This window comes from Salvelinus alpinus, chromosome 16, assembly GCF_045679555.1.
Source record: "Salvelinus alpinus chromosome 16, SLU_Salpinus.1, whole genome shotgun sequence".
NCBI lineage: Eukaryota > Metazoa > Chordata > Actinopteri > Salmoniformes > Salmonidae > Salvelinus > Salvelinus alpinus.
The window spans coordinates 52,046,303-52,068,337 of NC_092101.1; the positions used below are offsets into that span (position 1 = coordinate 52,046,303).

General features: G+C 40.3%; 1 protein-coding gene across 2 annotated transcripts in view; it reads left to right on the top strand.

Moving 5' to 3' along the window:
* Nucleotides 1–22,035, top strand: part of LOC139541665 (sushi, nidogen and EGF-like domain-containing protein 1) — a 138,579-nt gene that overhangs the window by 34,050 nt on the left and 82,494 nt on the right. For both annotated transcript variants that reach the window (XM_071346579.1, XM_071346580.1), the window contains exon 5: nucleotides 20,939–21,064. In XM_071346579.1, coding sequence (XP_071202680.1) covers nucleotides 20,939–21,064 — 126 coding nt within the window. The remainder of the gene's footprint in view (nucleotides 1–20,938; nucleotides 21,065–22,035) is intronic.

Below are 22,035 nucleotides of genomic sequence, written 5' to 3' on the forward strand. Positions count from 1 at the left end.
AATAACTAAATGTTCTGTCTCTCCTCACTAACTAAATGTTCTGTCTCTCCTCACTAACTAACTGTTCTGTCTCTCCTCAATAACTAAATGTTCTGTCTCTCCTCACTAACTAACTGTTCTGTCTCTCCTCACTAACTAACTGTTCTGTCTCTCCTCACTAACTAAATGTTCTGTCTCTCCTCACTAACTAACTGTTCTGTCTCTCCTCAATAACTAAATGTTCTGTCTCTCCTCACTAACTAAATGTTCTGTCTCTCCTCACTAACTAACTGTTCTGTCTCTCCTCAATAACTAAATGTTCTGTCTCTCCTCACTAACTAACTGTACTGTCTCTCCTCACTAACTAACTGTTCTGTCTCTCCTCACTAACTAAATGTTCTGTCTCTCCTCACTAACTAACTGTTCTATCTCTCCTCACTAACTAACTGTTCTGTCTCTCCTCACTAACTAAATGTTCTGTCTCTCCTCACTAACTAACTGTTCTATCTCTCCTCACTAACTAACTGTTCTGTCTCTCCTCACTAACTAAATGTTCTGTCTCTCCACACTAACTAACTGTTCTGTCTCTCCTCACTAACTAAATGTTCTGTCTCTCCTCACTAACTAATTGTTCTCTCTCCTCACTAACTAAATGTTCTGTCTCTCCTCACTAACTAAATCTTCTGTCTCTCCTCACTAACTAAATGTTCTGTCTCTCCTCAATAACTAAATGTTCTGTCTCTCCTCACTAACTAACTGTTCTGTCTCTCCTCACTAACTGACTGTTCTGTCTCTCCTCACTAACTAAATGTTCTGTCTCTCCTCAATAACTAAATGTTCTGTCTCTCCTCACTAACTAATTGTTCTGTCTCTCCTCACTAACGAAATGTTCTGTCTCTCCTCACTAACTAAATGTTCTGTCTCTCCTCACTAACTAAATGTTCTGTCTCTCCTCACTAACTAACTGTTCTGTCTCCTCACTAACTAACTGTTCTTACTCTCCTCACTAACTAACTGTTCTGTCTCTCCTCACTAAGGAAATGTTCTGTCTCTCCTCACTAACTAAATGTTCTGTCTTTCATCACTAACTAAATGTTCTGTCTCTCCTCACCAACTAAATGTTCTGTCTCCTCACTAACTAACTGTTCTGTTTCTCCTCACTAACTAACTGTTCTGTCTCTCCTCACTAACTAACCGTTCTGTCTCTCCTCACTAACTAAATGTTCTGTCTCTTCTCACTAACTAACTGTTCTGTCTCTCCTCACTAACTAACTAACTGTTATGTCTCTCCTCACTATCTAACTGATCTGTCTCTCCTCACTAACTAATTGTTCTGTCTCTCCTTCTCACTAACTAATTGTTCTGTTTCTCCTCACTAACTAACTGGTCTTTCTCTCTTCACTAACTAAATGTTCTGTCTCTCCTCACTAACTGACTGTTCTGTCTCTCCTCACTAACTAACTGTTCTGTCTCTCCTCACTAACTAAATGTTCTGTCTTTCCTCACTAACTAACTGGTCTTTCTCTCTTCACTAACTAACTGTTCTGTCTCTCCTCACTAACTAATTGTTCTGTTTCTCCTCACTAACTAACTGGTCTTTCTCTCTTCACTAACTAAATGTTCTGTCTCTCCTCACTAACTAAATGTTCTGTTTCTCCTCATTAACTAAATGTTCTGTCTCTCCTCAATAACTAACTGTTCTGTTTCTCCTCACTAACTAATTGTTATGTCTCTCCTCCTCACTAACTAATTGTTCTCTCTCTCTCCTCACTAACTAACTGGTCTTTCTCTCTTCACTAACTAACTTTTCTGTCTCTCCTCACTAACTAAATGTTCTGTCTCTCCTTCTCACTAACTAAATGTTCTGTCTCTCCTCACTAACTAACTGTTCTGTCTCTCCTCACTAACTAAATGTTCTGTCTCTCCTCACTAACTAAATGTTCTGTCTCTCCTCACTAACTAATTGTTCTTTCTCTCCTCACTAACTGACTGTTCTGTCTCTCCTCACTAACTAACTGTTCTGTCTCTCCTCACTAACTAAATGTTCTGTCTTTCCTCACTAACTAAATCTTCTGTCTCTCCTCAATAACTAACTGTTCTGTCTCTCCTCACTAACTAACTGGTCTTTCTCTCCTCACTAACTAAATGTTCTGTCTCTCCTCACTAACTAACTGTTCTGTCTCTCCTCACTAACTAAATGTTCTTTCTCTCTTCACTAACTAACTGTTCTGTCTCTCCTCACTAACTAAATGTTCTTTCTCTCTTCACTAACTAACTGTTCTGTCTCTCCTCACTAACTAACTGTTCTGTCTCTCCTCACTAACTAATTGTTCTGTCTCTCCTCACTAACTAAATGTTCTTTCTCTCTTCACTAACTAACTGTTCTGTCTGTCCTCACTAACTAACACTTCTATCTCTCCTCACTAACTAACTGTTCTGTCTCCTCACTAACTAACTGTTCTCTCTCCTCACTAACTAAATGTTCTGTCTCTCCTCACTAACTAATTGTTCTGTCTCTCCTCACTAACTAATTGTTCTGTCTCTCCTCACTAACTAACTGTTCTGTCTCTCCTCACTAACTAACTGTTCTGTCTCTCCTCACTAACTAAATGTTCTGTCTCTCCTCACTAACTAACTGTTCTGTCTCTCCTCACTAACTAAATGTTCTGTCTCTCCTCACTAACTAACTGTTCTGTCTCTCCTCACTAACTAACTGTTCTGTCTCTCCTCACTAACTAACTGTTCTGTCTCTCCTCACTAACTAACTGTTCTGTCTCTCCTCACTAACTAACTGTTCTGTCTCTCCTCACTAACTAACTGTTCTGTCTCTCCTCACTAACTAAATGTTCTGTCTCTCCTCACTAACTAAATGTTCTGTCTCTCCTCACTAACTAACTGTTCTGTCTCTCCTCACTAACTAAATGTTCTGTCTCTCCTCACTAACTAACTGTTCTATCTCTCCTCACTAACTAACTGTTCTGTCTCTCCTCACTAACTAAATGTTCTGTCTCTCCTCACTAACTAACTGTTCTGTCTCTCCTCACTAACTAACTGTTCTGTCTCTCCTCACTAACTAACTGTTCTGTCTCTCCTCACTAACTAAATGTTCTGTCTGTCCTCACTAACTAACTGTTCTGTCTCTCCTCACTAACTAATTGTTCTGTCTCTCCTCAATAACTAAATGTTCTGTCTCTCCTCACTAACTAACTGTTCTGTCTCTCCTCACTAACTAACTGTTCTGTCTCTCCTCACTAACTAAATGTTCTGTCTCTCCTCACTAACTAACTGTTCTGTCTCTCCTCAATAACTAAATGTTCTGTCTCTCCTCACTAACTAAATGTTCTGTCTCTCCTCACTAACTAACTGTTCTGTCTCTCCTCAATAACTAAATGTTCTGTCTCTCCTCACTAACTAACTGTTCTGTCTCTCCTCACTAACTAACTGTTCTGTCTCTCCTCACTAACTAAATGTTCTGTCTCTCCTCACTAACTAACTGTTCTGTCTCTCCTCAATAACTAAATGTTCTGTCTCTCCTCACTAACTAAATGTTCTGTCTCTCCTCACTAACTAACTGTTCTGTCTCTCCTCAATAACTAAATGTTCTGTCTCTCCTCACTAACTAACTGTTCTGTCTCTCCTCACTAACTAACTGTTCTGTCTCTCCTCACTAACTAAATGTTCTGTCTCTCCTCACTAACTAACTGTTCTATCTCTCCTCACTAACTAACTGTTCTGTCTCTCCTCACTAACTAAATGTTCTGTCTCTCCTCACTAACTAACTGTTCTATCTCTCCTCACTAACTAACTGTTCTGTCTCTCCTCACTAACTAAATGTTCTGTCTCTCCACACTAACTAACTGTTCTGTCTCTCCTCACTAACTAAATGTTCTGTCTCTCCTCACTAACTAATTGTTCTCTCTCCTCACTAACTAAATGTTCTGTCTCTCCTCACTAACTAAATCTTCTGTCTCTCCTCACTAACTAAATGTTCTGTCTCTCCTCAATAACTAAATGTTCTGTCTCTCCTCACTAACTAACTGTTCTGTCTCTCCTCACTAACTGACTGTTCTGTCTCTCCTCACTAACTAAATGTTCTGTCTCTCCTCAATAACTAAATGTTCTGTCTCTCCTCACTAACTAATTGTTCTGTCTCTCCTCACTAACGAAATGTTCTGTCTCTCCTCACTAACTAAATGTTCTGTCTCTCCTCACTAACTAAATGTTCTGTCTCTCCTCACTAACTAACTGTTCTGTCTCCTCACTAACTAACTGTTCTTACTCTCCTCACTAACTAACTGTTCTGTCTCTCCTCACTAAGGAAATGTTCTGTCTCTCCTCACTAACTAAATGTTCTGTCTTTCATCACTAACTAAATGTTCTGTCTCTCCTCACCAACTAAATGTTCTGTCTCCTCACTAACTAACTGTTCTGTTTCTCCTCACTAACTAACTGTTCTGTCTCTCCTCACTAACTAACCGTTCTGTCTCTCCTCACTAACTAAATGTTCTGTCTCTTCTCACTAACTAACTGTTCTGTCTCTCCTCACTAACTAACTAACTGTTATGTCTCTCCTCACTATCTAACTGATCTGTCTCTCCTCACTAACTAATTGTTCTGTCTCTCCTTCTCACTAACTAATTGTTCTGTTTCTCCTCACTAACTAACTGGTCTTTCTCTCTTCACTAACTAAATGTTCTGTCTCTCCTCACTAACTGACTGTTCTGTCTCTCCTCACTAACTAACTGTTCTGTCTCTCCTCACTAACTAAATGTTCTGTCTTTCCTCACTAACTAACTGGTCTTTCTCTCTTCACTAACTAACTGTTCTGTCTCTCCTCACTAACTAATTGTTCTGTTTCTCCTCACTAACTAACTGGTCTTTCTCTCTTCACTAACTAAATGTTCTGTCTCTCCTCACTAACTAAATGTTCTGTTTCTCCTCATTAACTAAATGTTCTGTCTCTCCTCAATAACTAACTGTTCTGTTTCTCCTCACTAACTAATTGTTATGTCTCTCCTCCTCACTAACTAATTGTTCTCTCTCTCTCCTCACTAACTAACTGGTCTTTCTCTCTTCACTAACTAACTTTTCTGTCTCTCCTCACTAACTAAATGTTCTGTCTCTCCTTCTCACTAACTAAATGTTCTGTCTCTCCTCACTAACTAACTGTTCTGTCTCTCCTCACTAACTAAATGTTCTGTCTCTCCTCACTAACTAAATGTTCTGTCTCTCCTCACTAACTAATTGTTCTTTCTCTCCTCACTAACTGACTGTTCTGTCTCTCCTCACTAACTAACTGTTCTGTCTCTCCTCACTAACTAAATGTTCTGTCTTTCCTCACTAACTAAATCTTCTGTCTCTCCTCAATAACTAACTGTTCTGTCTCTCCTCACTAACTAACTGGTCTTTCTCTCCTCACTAACTAAATGTTCTGTCTCTCCTCACTAACTAACTGTTCTGTCTCTCCTCACTAACTAAATGTTCTTTCTCTCTTCACTAACTAACTGTTCTGTCTCTCCTCACTAACTAAATGTTCTTTCTCTCTTCACTAACTAACTGTTCTGTCTCTCCTCACTAACTAACTGTTCTGTCTCTCCTCACTAACTAAATGTTCTGTCTCTCCTCACTAACTAAATGTTCTGTCTCTCCTCACTAACTAAATGTTCTGTTTCTCCTCACTAACTAACTGTTCTGTCTCTCCTCACTAACTAACTGTTCTGTCTCTCCTCACTAACTAACTGTTCTGTCTCTCCTCACTAACTAAATGTTCTGTTTCTCCTCACTAACTAACTGTTCTGTCTCTCCTCACTAACTAAATGTTCTGTCTCTCCTCACTAACTAAATGTTCTGTTTCTCCTCACTAACTAACTGTTCTGTCTCTCCTCACTAACTAACTGTTCTGTCTCTCCTCACTAACTAACTGTTCTGTCTCTCCTCACTAACTAAATGTTCTGTTTCTCCTCACTAACTAAATGTTCTGTCTCTCCTCACTAACTAAATGTTCTGTCTCTCCTCACTAACTAACTGTTCTGTCTCTCCTCACTAACTAACTGTTCTATCTCTCCTCACTAACTAAATGTTCTGTCTCTCCTCACTAACTAACTGTTCTGTCTCTCCTCACTAACTGACTGTTCTATCTCTCCTCACTAACTAAATGTTCTGTCTCTCCTCACTAACTAACTGTTCTGTCTCTCCTCACTAACTAACTGTTCTGTCTCTCCTCACTAACTAAATGTTCTGTCTCTCCTCACTAACTAAATGTTCTGTCTCTCCTCACTAACTAAATGTTCTGTCTCTCCTCACTAACTAACTGTTCTGTCTCTCCTCACTAACTAACTGTTCTGTCTCTCCTCACTAACTGACTGTTCTATCTCTCCTCACTAACTAAATGTTCTGTCTCTCCTCACTAACTAAATGTTCTGTCTCTCTTCACTAACTAACTGTTCTGTCTCTCCTCACTAACTAACTGTTATGTCTCTCCTCCTCACTAACTAATTGTTTTCTCTCTCTCCTCACTAACTGACTGTTATATCTCTCCTCACTAACTAACTGTTCTGTCTATCTTCACTAACTAACTGTTCTGTTTCTCCTTCTCACTAACTAACTGTTCTGTTTCTCCTTCTCACTAACTAACTGTTCTGTTTCTCCTCACTAACTAACTGTTATGTCTCTCCTCCTCACTAACTAATTGTTCTCTCTCTCTCCTCACTAACTAACTGGTCTTTCTCTCCTCACAAACTAACTGTTCTGTCTCCTCACTAACTAACTGTTCTGTCTCCTCACTAACTAACTGTTCTGTCTTTCCTCACTAACTAAATGTTCTGTCTCTCCTCACTAACTAACTGTTCTGTCTCCCCTCACTAACTAAATGTTCTGTCTCTCCTCACTAACGAAATGTTCTGTCTCTCCTCACTAACGAAATGTTCTGTCTCTCCTCAATAACTAACTGTTCTGTCTCTCCTCACTAACTAACTGTTCTGTCTCTCCTCACTAACTAACTGTTCTGTCTCTCCTCACTAACTAACTGTTCTGTCTCTCCTCACTAACTAAATGTTCTGTCTCTCCTCACTAACTAACTGTTATGTCTCCTCACTAACTAATTGTTCTGTCTCTCCTCACTAACTAATTGTTCTGTCTCTCCTCACTAACTAACTGTTCTGTCTCTCCTCACTAACTAAATGTTCTGTCTCTCCTCACTAACTAACTGTTCTGTCTCTCCTCACTAACTAACTGTTCTGTCTCTCCTCACTAACTAACTGTTCTGTCTCTCCTCACTAACTAAATGTTCTGTCTCTCCTCACTAACTAACTGTTATGTCTCCTCACTAACTAATTGTTCTCTCTCCTCACTAACTAATTGTTCTGTCTCTCCTCACTAACTAACTGTTCTGTCTCTCCTCACTAACTAAATGTTCTGTCTGTCCTCACTAACTAACACTTCTATCTCTCCTCACTAACTAACTGTTCTGTCTCCTCACTAACTAACTGTTCTCTCTCCTCACTAACTAAATGTTCTGTCTCTCCTCACTAACTAATTGTTCTGTCTCTCCTCACTAACTAATTGTTCTGTCTCTCCTCACTAACTAACTGTTCTGTCTCTCCTCACTAACTAACTGTTCTGTCTCTCCTCACTAACTAAATGTTCTGTCTCTCCTCACTAACTAACTGTTCTGTCTCTCCTCACTAACTAACTGTTCTGTCTCTCCTCACTAACTAACTGTTCTGTCTCTCCTCACTAACTAACTGTTCTGTCTCTCCTCACTAACTAACTGTTCTGTCTCTCCTCACTAACTAACTGTTCTGTCTCTCCTCACTAACTAAATGTTCTGTCTCTCCTCACTAACTAAATGTTCTGTCTCTCCTCACTAACTAAATGTTCTGTCTCTCCTCAATAACTAATTGTTCTGTCTCTCCTCACTAACTAACTGTTCTGTCTCTCCTCACTAACTAACTGTTCTGTCTCTCCTCACTAACTAACTGTTCTGTCTCTCCTCACTAACTAACTGTTCTGTCTCTCCTCACTAACTAAATGTTCTGTCTCTCCTCACTAACTAACTGTTCTGTCTCTCCTCACTAACTAAATGTTCTGTCTCTCCTCACTAACTAACTGTTCTGTCTCTCCTCACTAACTAAATGTTCTGTCTCTCCTCACTAACTAAATGTTCTGTCTCTCCTCACTAACTAAATGTTCTGTCTCTCCTCAATAACTAAATGTTCTGTCTCTCCTCACTAACTAACTGTTCTGTCTCTCCTCACTAACTAACTGTTCTGTCTCTCCTCACTAACTAACTGTTCTGTCTCTCCTCACTAACTAACTAACTGTTCTGTCTCTCCTCACTAACTAACTGTTCTGTCTCTCCTCACTAACTAACTGTTCTGTCTCTCCTCACTAACTGACTGTTCTATCTCTCCTCACTAACTAAATGTTCTGTCTCTCCTCACTAACGAAATGTTCTGTCTCTTCTCACTAACTAAATGTTCTGTCTCTCCTCACTAACGAAATGTTCTGTCTCTCCTCAATAACTGTAATATCTCTCCTCACTAACTAACTGTTCTGTCTCTCTTCACTAACTAACTGTTCTGTTTCTCCTTCTCACTAACTAACTGTTCTGTTTCTCCTTCTCACTAACTAACTGTTCTGTTTCTCCTCACTAACTAACTGTTTTGTCTCTCCTCCTCACTAACTAATTGTTCTCTCTCTCTCCTCACTAACTAACTGGTCTTTCTCTCTTCACTAACTAACTGTTCTGTCTCTCCGCACTAACTAAATGTTCTGTCTTTCCTCACTAACTAAATGTTCTGTCTCCTCACTAACTAACTGTTCTGTCTCTCCTCACTAACTAAATGTTCTGTCTCTCCTCACTAACTAAATGTTCTGTCTCTCCTCACTAACTAAATGTTCTGTCTCTCCTCACTAACTAACTGTTCTGTCTCTCCTCACTAACTAACTGTTCTGTCTCTCCTCACTAACTAACTGTTCTGTCTCTCCTCACTAACTAAATGTTCTGTCTCTCCTCACTAACTAACTGTTCTGTCTCTCCTCACTAACTAACTGTTCTGTCTCTCCTCACTAACTAACTGTTCTGTCTCTCCTCACTAACTAACTGTTCTGTCTCTCCTCACTAACTAACTGTTCTGTCTCTCCTCACTAACTAAATGTTCTGTCTCTCCTCACTAACTAACTGTTCTCTCTCCTCACTAACTAAATGTTCTGTCTCTCCTCACTAACTAATTGTTCTCTCTCCTCACTAACTAATTGTTCTGTCTCTCCTCACTAACTAACTGTTCTGTCTCTCCTCACTAACTAACTGTTCTGTCTCTCCTCACTAACTAAATGTTCTGTCTCTCCTCACTAACTAACTGTTCTGTCTCTCCTCACTAACTAACTGTTCTGTCTCTCCTCACTAACTAACTGTTCTGTCTCTCCTCACTAACTAACTGTTCTGTCTCTCCTCACTAACTAACTGTTCTGTCTCTCCTCACTAACTAACTGTTCTGTCTCTCCTCACTAACTAACTGTTCTGTCTCTCCTCACTAACTAACTGTTCTGTCTCTCCTCACTAACTAACTGTTCTGTCTCTCCTCACTAACTGACTGTTCTATCTTTCCTCACTAACTAAATGTTCTGTCTCTCCTCACTAACTAAATGTTCTGTCTCTCCTCACTAACGAAATGTTCTGTCTCTCCTCAATAACTGTAATATCTCTCCTCACTAACTAACTGTTCTGTCTCTCCTCACTAACTAACTGTTCTGTCTCTCCTCACTAACTGACTGTTCTATCTTTCCTCACTAACTAAATGTTCTGTCTCTCCTCACTAACTAAATGTTCTGTCTCTCCTCACTAACGAAATGTTCTGTCTCTCCTCAATAACTGTAATATCTCTCCTCACTAACTAACTGTTCTGTTTCTCCTTCTCACTAACTAACTGTTCTGTTTCTCCTTCTCACTAACTAACTGTTCTGTTTCTCCTCACTAACTAACTGTTATGTCTCTCCTCCTCACTAACTAATTGTTCTCTCTCTCTCCTCACTAACTAACTGGTCTTTCTCTCTTCACTAACTAACTGTTCTGTCTCTCCTCACTAACTAAATGTTCTGTCTTTCCTCACTAACTAAATGTTCTGTCTCCTCACTAACTAACTGTTCTGTCTCTCCTCACTAACTAAATGTTCTGTCTCTCCTCACTAACTAAATGTTCTGTCTCTCCTCACTAACTAAATGTTCTGTCTCTCCTCACTAACTAACTGTTCTGTCTCTCCCCACTAACTAAATGTTCTGTCTCTCCTCACTAACTAAATGTTCTGTCTCTCCTCACTAACTAACTGTTCTGTCTCTCCTCACTAACTAACTGTTCTGTCTCTCCTCACTAACTAACTGTTCTGTCTCTCCTCACTAACTAAATGTTCTGTCTCTCCTCACTAACTAAATGTTCTGTCTCTCCTCACTAACTAACTGTTCTGTCTCTCCTCACTAACTAACTGTTCTGTCTCTCCTCACTAACTAACTGTTCTGTCTCTCCTCACTAACTAAATGTTCTGTCTCTCCTCAATAACTAAATGTTCTGTCTCTCCTCACTAACTAAATGTTCTGTCTCTCCTCACTAACTAACTGTTCTGTCTCTCCTCACTAACTAACTGTTCTGTCTCTCCTCACTAACTAAATGTTCTGTCTCTCCTCACTAACTAACTGTTCTGTCTCTCCTCACTAACTAACTGTTCTGTCTCTCCTCACTAACGAAATGTTCTGTCTCTCCTCACTAACGAAATGTTCTGTCTCTCCTCAATAACTAACTGTTCTGTCTCTCCTCACTAACTGTAATATCTCTCCTCACTAACTAACTGTTCTGTCTCTCTTCACTAACTAACTGTTCTGTTTCTCCTTCTCACTAACTAACTGTTCTGTCTCTCCTCACTAACTAACTGTTCTGTCTCTCCTCACTAACTAACTGTTCTGTCTCTCCTCAATAACTAAATGTTCTGTCTCTCCTCACTAACTAAATGTTCTGTCTCTCCTCAATAACTAACTGTTCTGTCTCTCCTCACTAACTAACTGTTCTGTCTCTCCTTCTCACTAACTAAATGTTCTGTCTCTCCTCAATAACTAAATGTTCTGTCTCTCCTCACTAACTAACTGTTATGTCTCCTCACTAACTAAATGTTCTGTCTCTCCTCACTAACGAAATGTTCTGTCTCTCCTCACTAACTAACTGTTCTGTCTCCTCACTAACTAAATGTTCTTACTCTCCTCACTAACTAACTTCTCTGTCTCTCCTCACTAACTAACTGTTCTGTCTCTCTTCACTAACTAACTGTTCTGTTTCTCCTTCTCACTAACTAACTGTTCTGTCTCTCCTCACTAACGAAATGTTCTGTCTCTCCTCACTAACGAAATGTTCTGTCTCTCCTCAATAACTAACTGTTCTGTCTCTCCTCACTAACTGTAATATCTCTCCTCACTAACTAACTGTTCTGTCTCTCTTCACTAACTAAATGTTCTGTTTCTCCTTCTCACTAACTAAATGTTCTGTCTCTCCTCAATAACTAAATGTTCTGTCTCTCCTCACTAACTAACTGTTATGTCTCCTCACTAACTAAATGTTCTGTCTCTCCTCACTAACTAAATGTTCTGTCTCTCCTCACTAACTAACACTTCTATCTCTCCTCACTAACTAAATGTTCTGTCTGTTCTCACTAACGAAATGTTCTGTCTCTCCTCACTAACTAACTGTTCTGTCTCCTCACTAACTAACTGTTCTTACTCTCCTCACTAACTAACTGTTCTGTCTCTCCTCACTAACTAACTGTTCTGTCTCTCTTCACTAACTAACTGTTCTGTTTCTCCTTCTCACTAACTAACTGTTCTGTCTCTCCTCACTAACGAAATGTTCTGTCTCTCCTCACTAACGAAATGTTCTGTCTCTCCTCAATAACTAACTGTTCTGTCTCTCCTCACTAACTGTAATATCTCTCCTCACTAACTAACTGTTCTGTCTCTCTTCACTAACTAACTGTTCTGTTTCTCCTTCTCACTAACTAAATGTTCTGTTTCTCCTTCTCACTAACTAAATGTTCTGTCTCTCCTCACTAACTAAATGTTCTGTCTCTCCTCACTAACTAACACTTCTATCTCTCCTCACTAACTAACTGTTCTGTCTCCTCACTAACTAATTGTTCTCTCTCCTCACTAACTAATTGTTCTGTCTCTCCTCACTAACTAAATGTTCTGTCTGTCCTCACTAACTAAATGTTCTGTTTCTCCTCACTAACTAAATGTTCTGTCTCTCCTCACTAACTAAATGTTCTGTCTCTCCTCACTAACTAACACTTCTATCTCTCCTCACTAACTAAATGTTCTGTCTCCTCACTAACTAACTGTTCTCTCTCCTCACTAACTAAATGTTCTGTCTCTCCTCACTAACTAATTGTTCTCTCTCCTCACTAACTAATTGTTCTGTCTCTCCTCACTAACTAACTGTTCTGTCTCTCCTCACTAACTAAATGTTCTGTCTCTCCTCACTAACTAACTGTTCTGTCTCTCCTCACTAACTGACTGTTCTGTCTCTCCTCACTAACTAACTGTTCTTTCTCTCCTCACTAACTAAATGTTCTGTCTCTCCTCACTAACTAACTGTTCTGTCTCTCCTCACTAACTAACTGTTCTGTCTCTCCTCACTAACTAAATGTTCTGTCTCTCCTCACTAACTAAATGTTCTGTCTCTCCTCACTAACTAAATGTTCTGTCTCTCCTCACTAACTAACTGTTCTGTCTCTCCTCACTAACTAACTGTTCTGTCTCTCCTCACTAACTAACTGTTCTGTCTCTCCTCACTAACTAAATGTTCTGTCTCTCCTCAATAACTGTAATATCTCTCCTCACTAACTAACTGTTCTGTCTCTCTTCACTAACTAACTGTTCTGTTTCTCCTTCTCACTAACTAACTGTTCTGTCTCTCCTCACTAACTAAATGTTCTGTCTCTCCTCAATAACTGTAATATCTCTCCTCACTAACTAACTGTTATGTCTCTCCTCACTAACTAACTGTTCTGTTTCTCCTTCTCACTAACTAACTGTTCTGTTTCTCCTCACTAACTAACTGTTATGTCTCTCCTCCTCACTAACTAATTGTTCTCTCTCTCTCCTCACTAACGAAATGTTCTGTCTCTCCTCACTAACTAACTGTTCTGTCTCCTCACTAACTAACTGTTCTTACTCTCCTCACTAACTAACTGTTCTGTCTCTCCTCACTAACTAACTGTTCTGTCTCTCTTCACTAACTAACTGTTCTGTTTCTCCTTCTCACTAACTAACTGTTCTGTCTCTCCTCACTAACGAAATGTTCTGTCTCTCCTCACTAACGAAATGTTCTGTCTCTCCTCAATAACTAACTGTTCTGTCTCTCCTCACTAACTGTAATATCTCTCCTCACTAACTAACTGTTCTGTCTCTCTTCACTAACTAACTGTTCTGTTTCTTCTCACTAACTAAATGTTCTGTTTCTCCTTCTCACTAACTAAATGTTCTGTCTCTCCTCACTAACTAAATGTTCTGTCTCTCCTCACTAACGAAATGTTCTGTCTCTCCTCACTAACTAACTGTTCTGTCTCCTCACTAACTAACTGTTCTTACTCTCCTCACTAACTAAATGTTCTGTCTCTCCTCACTAACGAAATGTTCTGTCTCTCCTCACTAACTAACTGTTCTGTCTCCTCACTAACTAACTGTTCTTACTCTCCTCACTAACTAACTGTTCTGTCTCTCCTCACTAACTAACTGTTCTGTCTCTCTTCACTAACTAAATGTTCTGTTTCTCCTTCTCACTAACTAACTGTTCTGTCTCTCCTCACTAACGAAATGTTCTGTCTCTCCTCAATAACTAACTGTTCTGTCTCTCCTCACTAACTGTAATATCTCTCCTCACTAACTAACTGTTCTGTCTCTCTTCACTAACTAACTGTTCTGTTTCTCCTCACTAACTAAATGTTCTGTTTCTCCTTCTCACTAACTAAATGTTCTGTCTCTCCTCACTAACTAAATGTTCTGTCTCTCCTCACTAACTAACACTTCTATCTCTCCTCACTAACTAACTGTTCTGTCTCCTCACTAACTAAATGTTCTGTCTCTCCTCACTAACTAATTGTTATCTCTCCTCACTAACTAATTGTTCTGTCTCTCCTCACTAACTAACTGTTCTGTCTCTCCTCACTAACTAAATGTTCTGTCTGTCCTCACTAACTAAATGTTCTGTTTCTCCTCACTAACTAAATGTTCTGTCTCTCCTCACTAACTAAATGTTCTGTCTCTCCTCACTAACTAACACTTCTATCTCTCCTCACTAACTAAATGTTCTGTCTCCTCACTAACTAACTGTTCTCTCTCCTCACTAACTAAATGTTCTGTCTCTCCTCACTAACTAATTGTTCTCTCTCCTCACTAACTAATTGTTCTGTCTCTCCTCACTAACTAACTGTCCTGTCTCTCCTCACTAACTAAATGTTCTGTCTCTCCTCACTAACTAAATGTTCTGTCTCTCCTCACTAACTAACTGTTCTGTCTCTCCTCACTAACTGACTGTTCTGTCTCTCCTCACTAACTAACTGTTCTTTCTCTCCTCACTAACTAAATGTTCTGTCTCTCCTCACTAACTAACTGTTCTGTCTCTCCTCACTAACTAACTGTTCTGTCTCTCCTCACTAACTAAATGTTCTGTCTCTCCTCACTAACTAAATGTTCTGTCTCTCCTCACTAACTAACTGTTCTGTCTCTCCTCACTAACTAACTGTTCTGTCTCTCCTCACTAACTAAATGTTCTGTCTCTCCTCAATAACTGTAATATCTCTCCTCACTAACTAACTGTTCTGTCTCTCTTCACTAACTAACTGTTCTGTTTCTCCTTCTCACTAACTAACTGTTCTTTCTCTCCTCACTAACTAAATGTTCTGTCTCTCCTCACTAACTAACTGTTCTGTCTCTCCTCACTAACTAACTGTTCTGTCTCTCCTCACTAACTAAATGTTCTGTCTCTCCTCACTAACTAAATGTTCTGTCTCTCCTCACTAACTAACTGTTCTGTCTCTCCTCACTAACTAACTGTTCTGTCTCTCCTCACTAACTAAATGTTCTGTCTCTCCTCAATAACTGTAATATCTCTCCTCACTAACTAACTGTTCTGTCTCTCTTCACTAACTAACTGTTCTGTTTCTCCTTCTCACTAACTAACTGTTCTGTCTCTCCTCACTAACGAAATGTTCTGTCTCTCCTCAATAACTAACTGTTCTGTCTCTCCTCACTAACTGTAATATCTCTCCTCACTAACTAACTGTTCTGTCTCTCTTCACTAACTAACTGTTCTGTTTCTCCTCACTAACTAAATGTTCTGTTTCTCCTTCTCACTAACTAAATGTTCTGTCTCTCCTCACTAACTAAATGTTCTGTCTCTCCTCACTAACTAACACTTCTATCTCTCCTCACTAACTAACTGTTCTGTCTCCTCACTAACTAAATGTTCTGTCTCTCCTCACTAACTAATTGTTATCTCTCCTCACTAACTAATTGTTCTGTCTCTCCTCACTAACTAACTGTTCTGTCTCTCCTCACTAACTAAATGTTCTGTCTGTCCTCACTAACTAAATGTTCTGTTTCTCCTCACTAACTAAATGTTCTGTCTCTCCTCACTAACTAAATGTTCTGTCTCTCCTCACTAACTAACACTTCTATCTCTCCTCACTAACTAAATGTTCTGTCTCCTCACTAACTAACTGTTCTCTCTCCTCACTAACTAAATGTTCTGTCTCTCCTCACTAACTAATTGTTCTCTCTCCTCACTAACTAATTGTTCTGTCTCTCCTCACTAACTAACTGTCCTGTCTCTCCTCACTAACTAAATGTTCTGTCTCTCCTCACTAACTAAATGTTCTGTCTCTCCTCACTAACTAACTGTTCTGTCTCTCCTCACTAACTGACTGTTCTGTCTCTCCTCACTAACTAACTGTTCTTTCTCTCCTCACTAACTAAATGTTCTGTCTCTCCTCACTAACTAACTGTTCTGTCTCTCCTCACTAACTAACTGTTCTGTCTCTCCTCACTAACTAAATGTTCTGTCTCTCCTCACTAACTAAATGTTCTGTCTCTCCTCACTAACTAACTGTTCTGTCTCTCCTCACTAACTAACTGTTCTGTCTCTCCTCACTAACTAAATGTTCTGTCTCTCCTCAATAACTGTAATATCTCTCCTCACTAACTAACTGTTCTGTCTCTCTTCACTAACTAACTGTTCTGTTTCTCCTTCTCACTAACTAACTGTTCTGTTTCTCCTCACTAACTAACTGTTATGTCTCTCCTCCTCACTAACTAATTGTTCTCTCTCTCTCCTCACTAACTAACTGTTATGTCTCTCCTCACTAACTAACTGTTATGTCTCTCCTCACTAACTAACTGTTCTGTCTCTCCTCACTAACTAATTGTTCTCTCTCTCTCCTCACTAACTAACTGTAATATCTCTCCTCACTAACTAACTGTTCTGTCTCTCTTCACTAACTAACTGTTCTGTTTCTCCTTCTCACTAACTAACTGTTCTGTTTCTCCTTCTCACTAACTAACTGTTCTGTCTCTCCTCACTAACTAACTGGTCTTTCTCTCCTCACTAACTAAATGTTCTGTCTCTCCTCACTAACTAAATGTTCTGTCTCCTCACTAACTAACTGTTCTGTCTCTCCTCACTAACTAACTGGTCTTTCTCTCCTCACTAACTAACTGTTCTGTCTCTCCTCCTCACTAACTAAATGTTCTATCTCTCCTCACTAACTAACTGTTCTGTCTCTCCTCACTAACTAACTGTTCTGTTTCTCCTTCTCACTAACTAACTGTTCTGTTTCTCCTCAATAACTAATTGTTCTCTCTCTCTCCTCACTAACTAACTGTTCTGTCTCTCCTCACTAACTAAATGTTCTGTCTCTCCTCACTAACTAACTGGTCTTTCTCTCCTCACTAACTAAATGTTCTGTCTCTCCTCACTAACTAAATGTTCTGTCTCCTCACTAACTAACTGTTCTGTCTCTCCTCACTAACTAACTGTTCTGTCTCTCCTCACTAACTAAATGTTCTTTCTCTCTTCACTAACTAACACTTCTATCTCTCCTCACTAACTAACTGTTCTGTCTCTCCTCACTAACTAAATGTTCTGTCTCTCCTCACTAACTAAATGTTCTGTCTTTCCTCACTAACTAAATGTTCTGTCTCTCCTCACTAACTAACTGTTCTGTTTCTCCTCACTAACTAACTGTTATGTCTCTCCTCCTCACTAACTAATTGTTCTCTCTCTCTCCTCACTAACTAACTGGTCTTTCTCTCTTCACTAACTAACTGTTCTGTCTCCTCACTAACTAACTGTTCTGTCTTTCCTCACTAACTAAATGTTCTGTCTCTCCTCACTAACTAACTGTTCTGTTTCTCCTCACTAACTAACTGTTATGTCTCTCCTCCTCACTAACTAATTGTTCTCTCTCTCTCCTCACTAACTAACTGTTCTGTCTCCTCACTAACTAACTGTTCTGTCTTTCCTCAATAACTAACTGTTCTGTTTCTCCTCACTAACTAACTGTTATGTCTCTCCTCCTCACTAACTAATTGTTCTCTCTCTCTCCTCACTAACTAACTGGTCTTTCTCTCTTCACTAACTAAATGTTCTGTCTTTCCTCACTAACTAAATGTTCTGTCTTTCCTCACTAACTAAATGTTCTGTCTCTCCTCACTAACTAACTGGTCTTTCTCTCCTCACTAACTAACTGTTATGTCTCTCCTCACTAATTAACTGTTCTGTTTCTCCTCACTAACTAACTGTTATGTCTCTCCTCCTCACTAACTAATTGTTCTCTCTCTCTCCTCACTAACTAAATGTTCTGTCTCTCTTCACTAACTAACTGTTCTGTCTCTCCTCACTAACTAACTGTTCTGTATCTCCTTCTCACTAACTAACTGTTCTGTTTCTCCTCACTAACTAAATGTTCTGTCTCTCTTCACTAACTAACTGATCTGTCTCTCCTCACTAACTAACTGTTATGTCTCTCCTCCTCACTAACTAATTGTTCTCTCTCTCTCCTCACTAACTAAATGTTCTGTCTCTCTTCACTAACTAACTGTTCTGTCTCTCCTCACTAACTAACTGTTCTGTATCTCCTTCTCACTAACTAACTGTTCTGTATCTCCTTCTCACTAACTAACTGTTCTGTCTCTCTTCACTAACTAAATGTTCTGTCTCTCTTCACTAACTAACTGATCTGTCTCTCCTCACTAACTAACTGTTCTGTCTCTCCTCACTAACTAAATGTTCTGTCTCTCCTCACTAACTAAATGTTCTGTCTCCTCACTAACTAACTGTTCTGTCTCTCCTCACTAACTAACTGGTCTTTCTCTCCTCACTAACTAACTGTTCTGTCTCTCCTCCTCACTAACTAAATGTTCTGTCTCTCCTCACTAACTAACTGTTCTGTTTCTCCTTCTCACTAACTAACTGTTCTGTTTCTCCTCACTAACTAATTGTTCTCTCTCTCTCCTCACTAACTAACTGTTCTGTCTCTCCTCACTAACTAACTGTTCTGTTTCTCCTTCTCACTAACTAACTGTTCTGTTTCTCCTCACTAACTAATTGTTCTCTCTCTCTCCTCACTAACTAACTGTTCTGTCTCTCCTCACTAACTAAATGTTCTGTCTCTCCTCACTAACTAACTGGTCTTTCTCTCCTCACTAACTAAATGTTCTGTCTCTCCTCACTAACTAAATGTTCTGTCTCCTCACTAACTAACTGTTCTGTCTCTCCTCACTAACTAAATGTTCTTTCTCTCTTCACTAACTAACTGTTCTGTCTCTCCTCACTAACTAACTGTTCTGTCTCTCCTCACTAACTAAATGTTCTGTCTCTCCTCACTAACTAAATGTTCTGTCTTTCCTCACTAACTAAATGTTCTGTCTCTCCTCACCAACTAACTGGTCTTTCTCTCCTCACTAACTAAATGTTCTGTCTCTCCTCACTAACTAAATGTTCTGTCTCCTCACTAACTAACTGTTCTGTCTCTCCTCACTAACTAAATGTTCTTTCTCTCTTCACTAACTAACTGTTCTGTCTCTCCTCACTAACTAACTGTTCTGTCTCTCCTCACTAACTAAATGTTCTGTCTCTCCTCACTAACTAAATGTTCTGTCTCTCCTCACTAACTAAATGTTCTGTTTCTCCTCACTAACTAACTGTTCTGTCTCTCCTCACTAACTAAATGTTCTGTCTCTCCTCACTAACTAAATGTACTGTCTCTCCTCACTAATGAAATGTTCTGTCTCTCCTCAATAACTGTTATATCTCTCCTCACTAACTAACTGTTCTGTCTATCTTCACTAACTAACTGTTCTGTTTCTCCTTCTCACTAACTAACTGTTCTGTTTCTCCTTCTCACTAACTTACTGTTCTGTTTCTCCTCACTAACTAACTGTTATGTCTCTCCTCCTCACTAACTAATTGTTCTCTCTCTCTCCTCACTAACTAACTGGTCTTTCTCTCCTCACAAACTAACTGTTCTGTCTCCTCACTAACTAACTGTTCTGTCTCTCCTCACTAACTAAATGTTCTGTCTCTCCTCACTAACTAACTGTTCTGTCTCTCCTCACTAACTAAATGTTCTGTCTCTCCTCACTAACTAACTGTTCTGTCTCTCCTCAATAACTAACTGTTCTGTCTCTCCTCACTAACTAACTGTTCTGTCTCTCCTCACTAACTAACTGTTCTGTCTCTCCTCACTAACTAACTGTTCTGTCTCTCCTCACTAACTAAATGTTCTGTCTCTCCTCACTAACTAACTGTTATGTCTCCTCACTAACTAATTGTTCTGTCTCTCCTCACTAACTAACTGTTCTGTCTCTCCTCACTAACTAACTGTTCTGTCTCTCCTCACTAACTAAATGTTCTGTCTCTCCTCACTAACTAACTGTTCTGTCTCTCCTCACTAACTAACTGTTCTGTCTCTCCTCACTAACTAACTGTTCTGTCTCTCCTCACTAACTAAATGTTCTGTCTCTCCTCACTAACTAACTGTTATGTCTCCTCACTAACTAATTGTTCTCTCTCCTCACTAACTAATTGTTCTGTCTCTCCTCACTAACTAACTGTTCTGTCTCTCCTCACTAACTAAATGTTCTGTCTGTCCTCACTAACTAAATGTTCTGTCTCTCCTCACTAACTAACACTTCTATCTCTCCTCACTAACTAACTGTTCTGTCTCCTCACTAACTAACTGTTCTCTCTCCTCACTAACTAAATGTTCTGTCTCTCCTCACTAACTAATTGTTCTCTCTCCTCACTAACTAATTGTTCTGTCTCTCCTCACTAACTAACTGTTCTGTCTCTCCTCACTAACTAACTATTCTGTCTCTCCTCACTAACTAAATGTTCTGTCTCTCCTCACTAACTAACTGTTCTGTCTCTCCTCACTAACTAACTGTTCTGTCTCTCCTCACTAACTAAATGTTCTGTCTCTCCTCACTAACTAATTGTTCTCTCTCCTCACTAACTAATTGTTCTGTCTCTCCTCACTAACTAACTGTTCTGTCTCTCCTCACTAACTAACTGTTCTGTCTCTCCTCACTAACTAAATGTTCTGTCTCTCCTCACTAACTAAATGATCTGTCTCTCCTCACCAACTAACTGTTCTGTCTCTCCTCACTAACTAAATGTTCTGTCTCTCCTCACTAACTAACTGTTCTTTCTCTCCTCACTAACTAACTGTTCTGTCTCTCCTCACTAACTAACTGTTCTGTCTCTCCTCACTAACTAAATGTTCTGTCTCTCCTCACTAACTAACTGTTCTGTCTCTCCTTCTCACTAACTAACTGTTCTGTCTCTCCTCACTAACTAACTGTTCTGTCTCTCCTCACTAACTAACTGTTCTGTCTCTCCTCACTAACTAACTCTCGTCCACAGCGTCTGTGTGTCCACACCTTCGACCCTGTCTGAATGGAGGTCTCTGTATTGATGACTGCATCACCGGCAATCCTTCTTTCTCCTGCTCCTGTCTGGCTGGATTCACCGGAAGGTGGTGCCAGATAGGTGAGTCAGTGAACTTTGACCTTTGACCCCAGTCACCCCACTGCTCTGCTCTACTCTGCCTGCATTACATGTCCGCCTTGTTCAGAAACAACCCTTATCCCCTCTCCTCCTCTAGACAACCTGTGGGCATCTGAGAGCATTTCATAGGTTGAATTGTAGGCCATGTTGCTTACACCTGTCCATTCCTCTCAGATCTCAAGAGGTGTTTTAGGGGTTAGTATACGATCTCGGGGATAGGAGCTAGGAGTTGTTTCTGGACAGGGCTCCATGCCCCGCCTCCTCTTTTCTGGGGGAAGGGGATAGGAGCTAGGAGTTGTTTCTGGACAGGGCTCCATGCCCCGCCTCCTCTATCTCCTCTTTTCTGGGGGAAGGGGATAGGAGCTAGGAGTTGTTTCTGGACAGGGCTCCATGCCCCGCCTCCTCTCTCTCCTCTTTTCTGGGGGAAGGGGATAGGTACTAGGAGTGGGATTTGGGGTCCTACTCCATGCTCGGCCAGGAAAGAGAGTCAGCTTGTCAAAACCTTTCCTTTCGGGACATCTGCTTGTAATAGCATACGAGGGCACTGCCGGGTCTCTCTGCTCCTTCTGCTAGGTCTCTCTGCTCCTCCTGCCAGGTCTCTCTGTAACGCTCCTCCTGCCAGGTCGTTCTGCTCCTTCTGCCAGGTCGTTCTGCTCCTCCTGCCAGGTCTCTGCTCCTCCTGCCAGGTCTCTGCTCCTCCTGCCAGGTCTCTCTGCTCCTCCTGCCACGTCTCTCTGCTCCTCCTGCCAGGTCTATACTGCTCCTCCTGCCAGGTATCTCTGCTCCTCCTGCCAGGTCTCTCTGTAACGCTCCTCCTGCCAGGTCTATACTGCTCCTCCTGCCAGGTCTCTCTGCTCCTCCTGCCAGGTCTCTCTGTAACGCTCCTCCTGCCAGGTCTATACTGCTCTTCCTGCCAGGTCTCTCTGCTCCTCCTGCCAGGTCTATACTGCTCC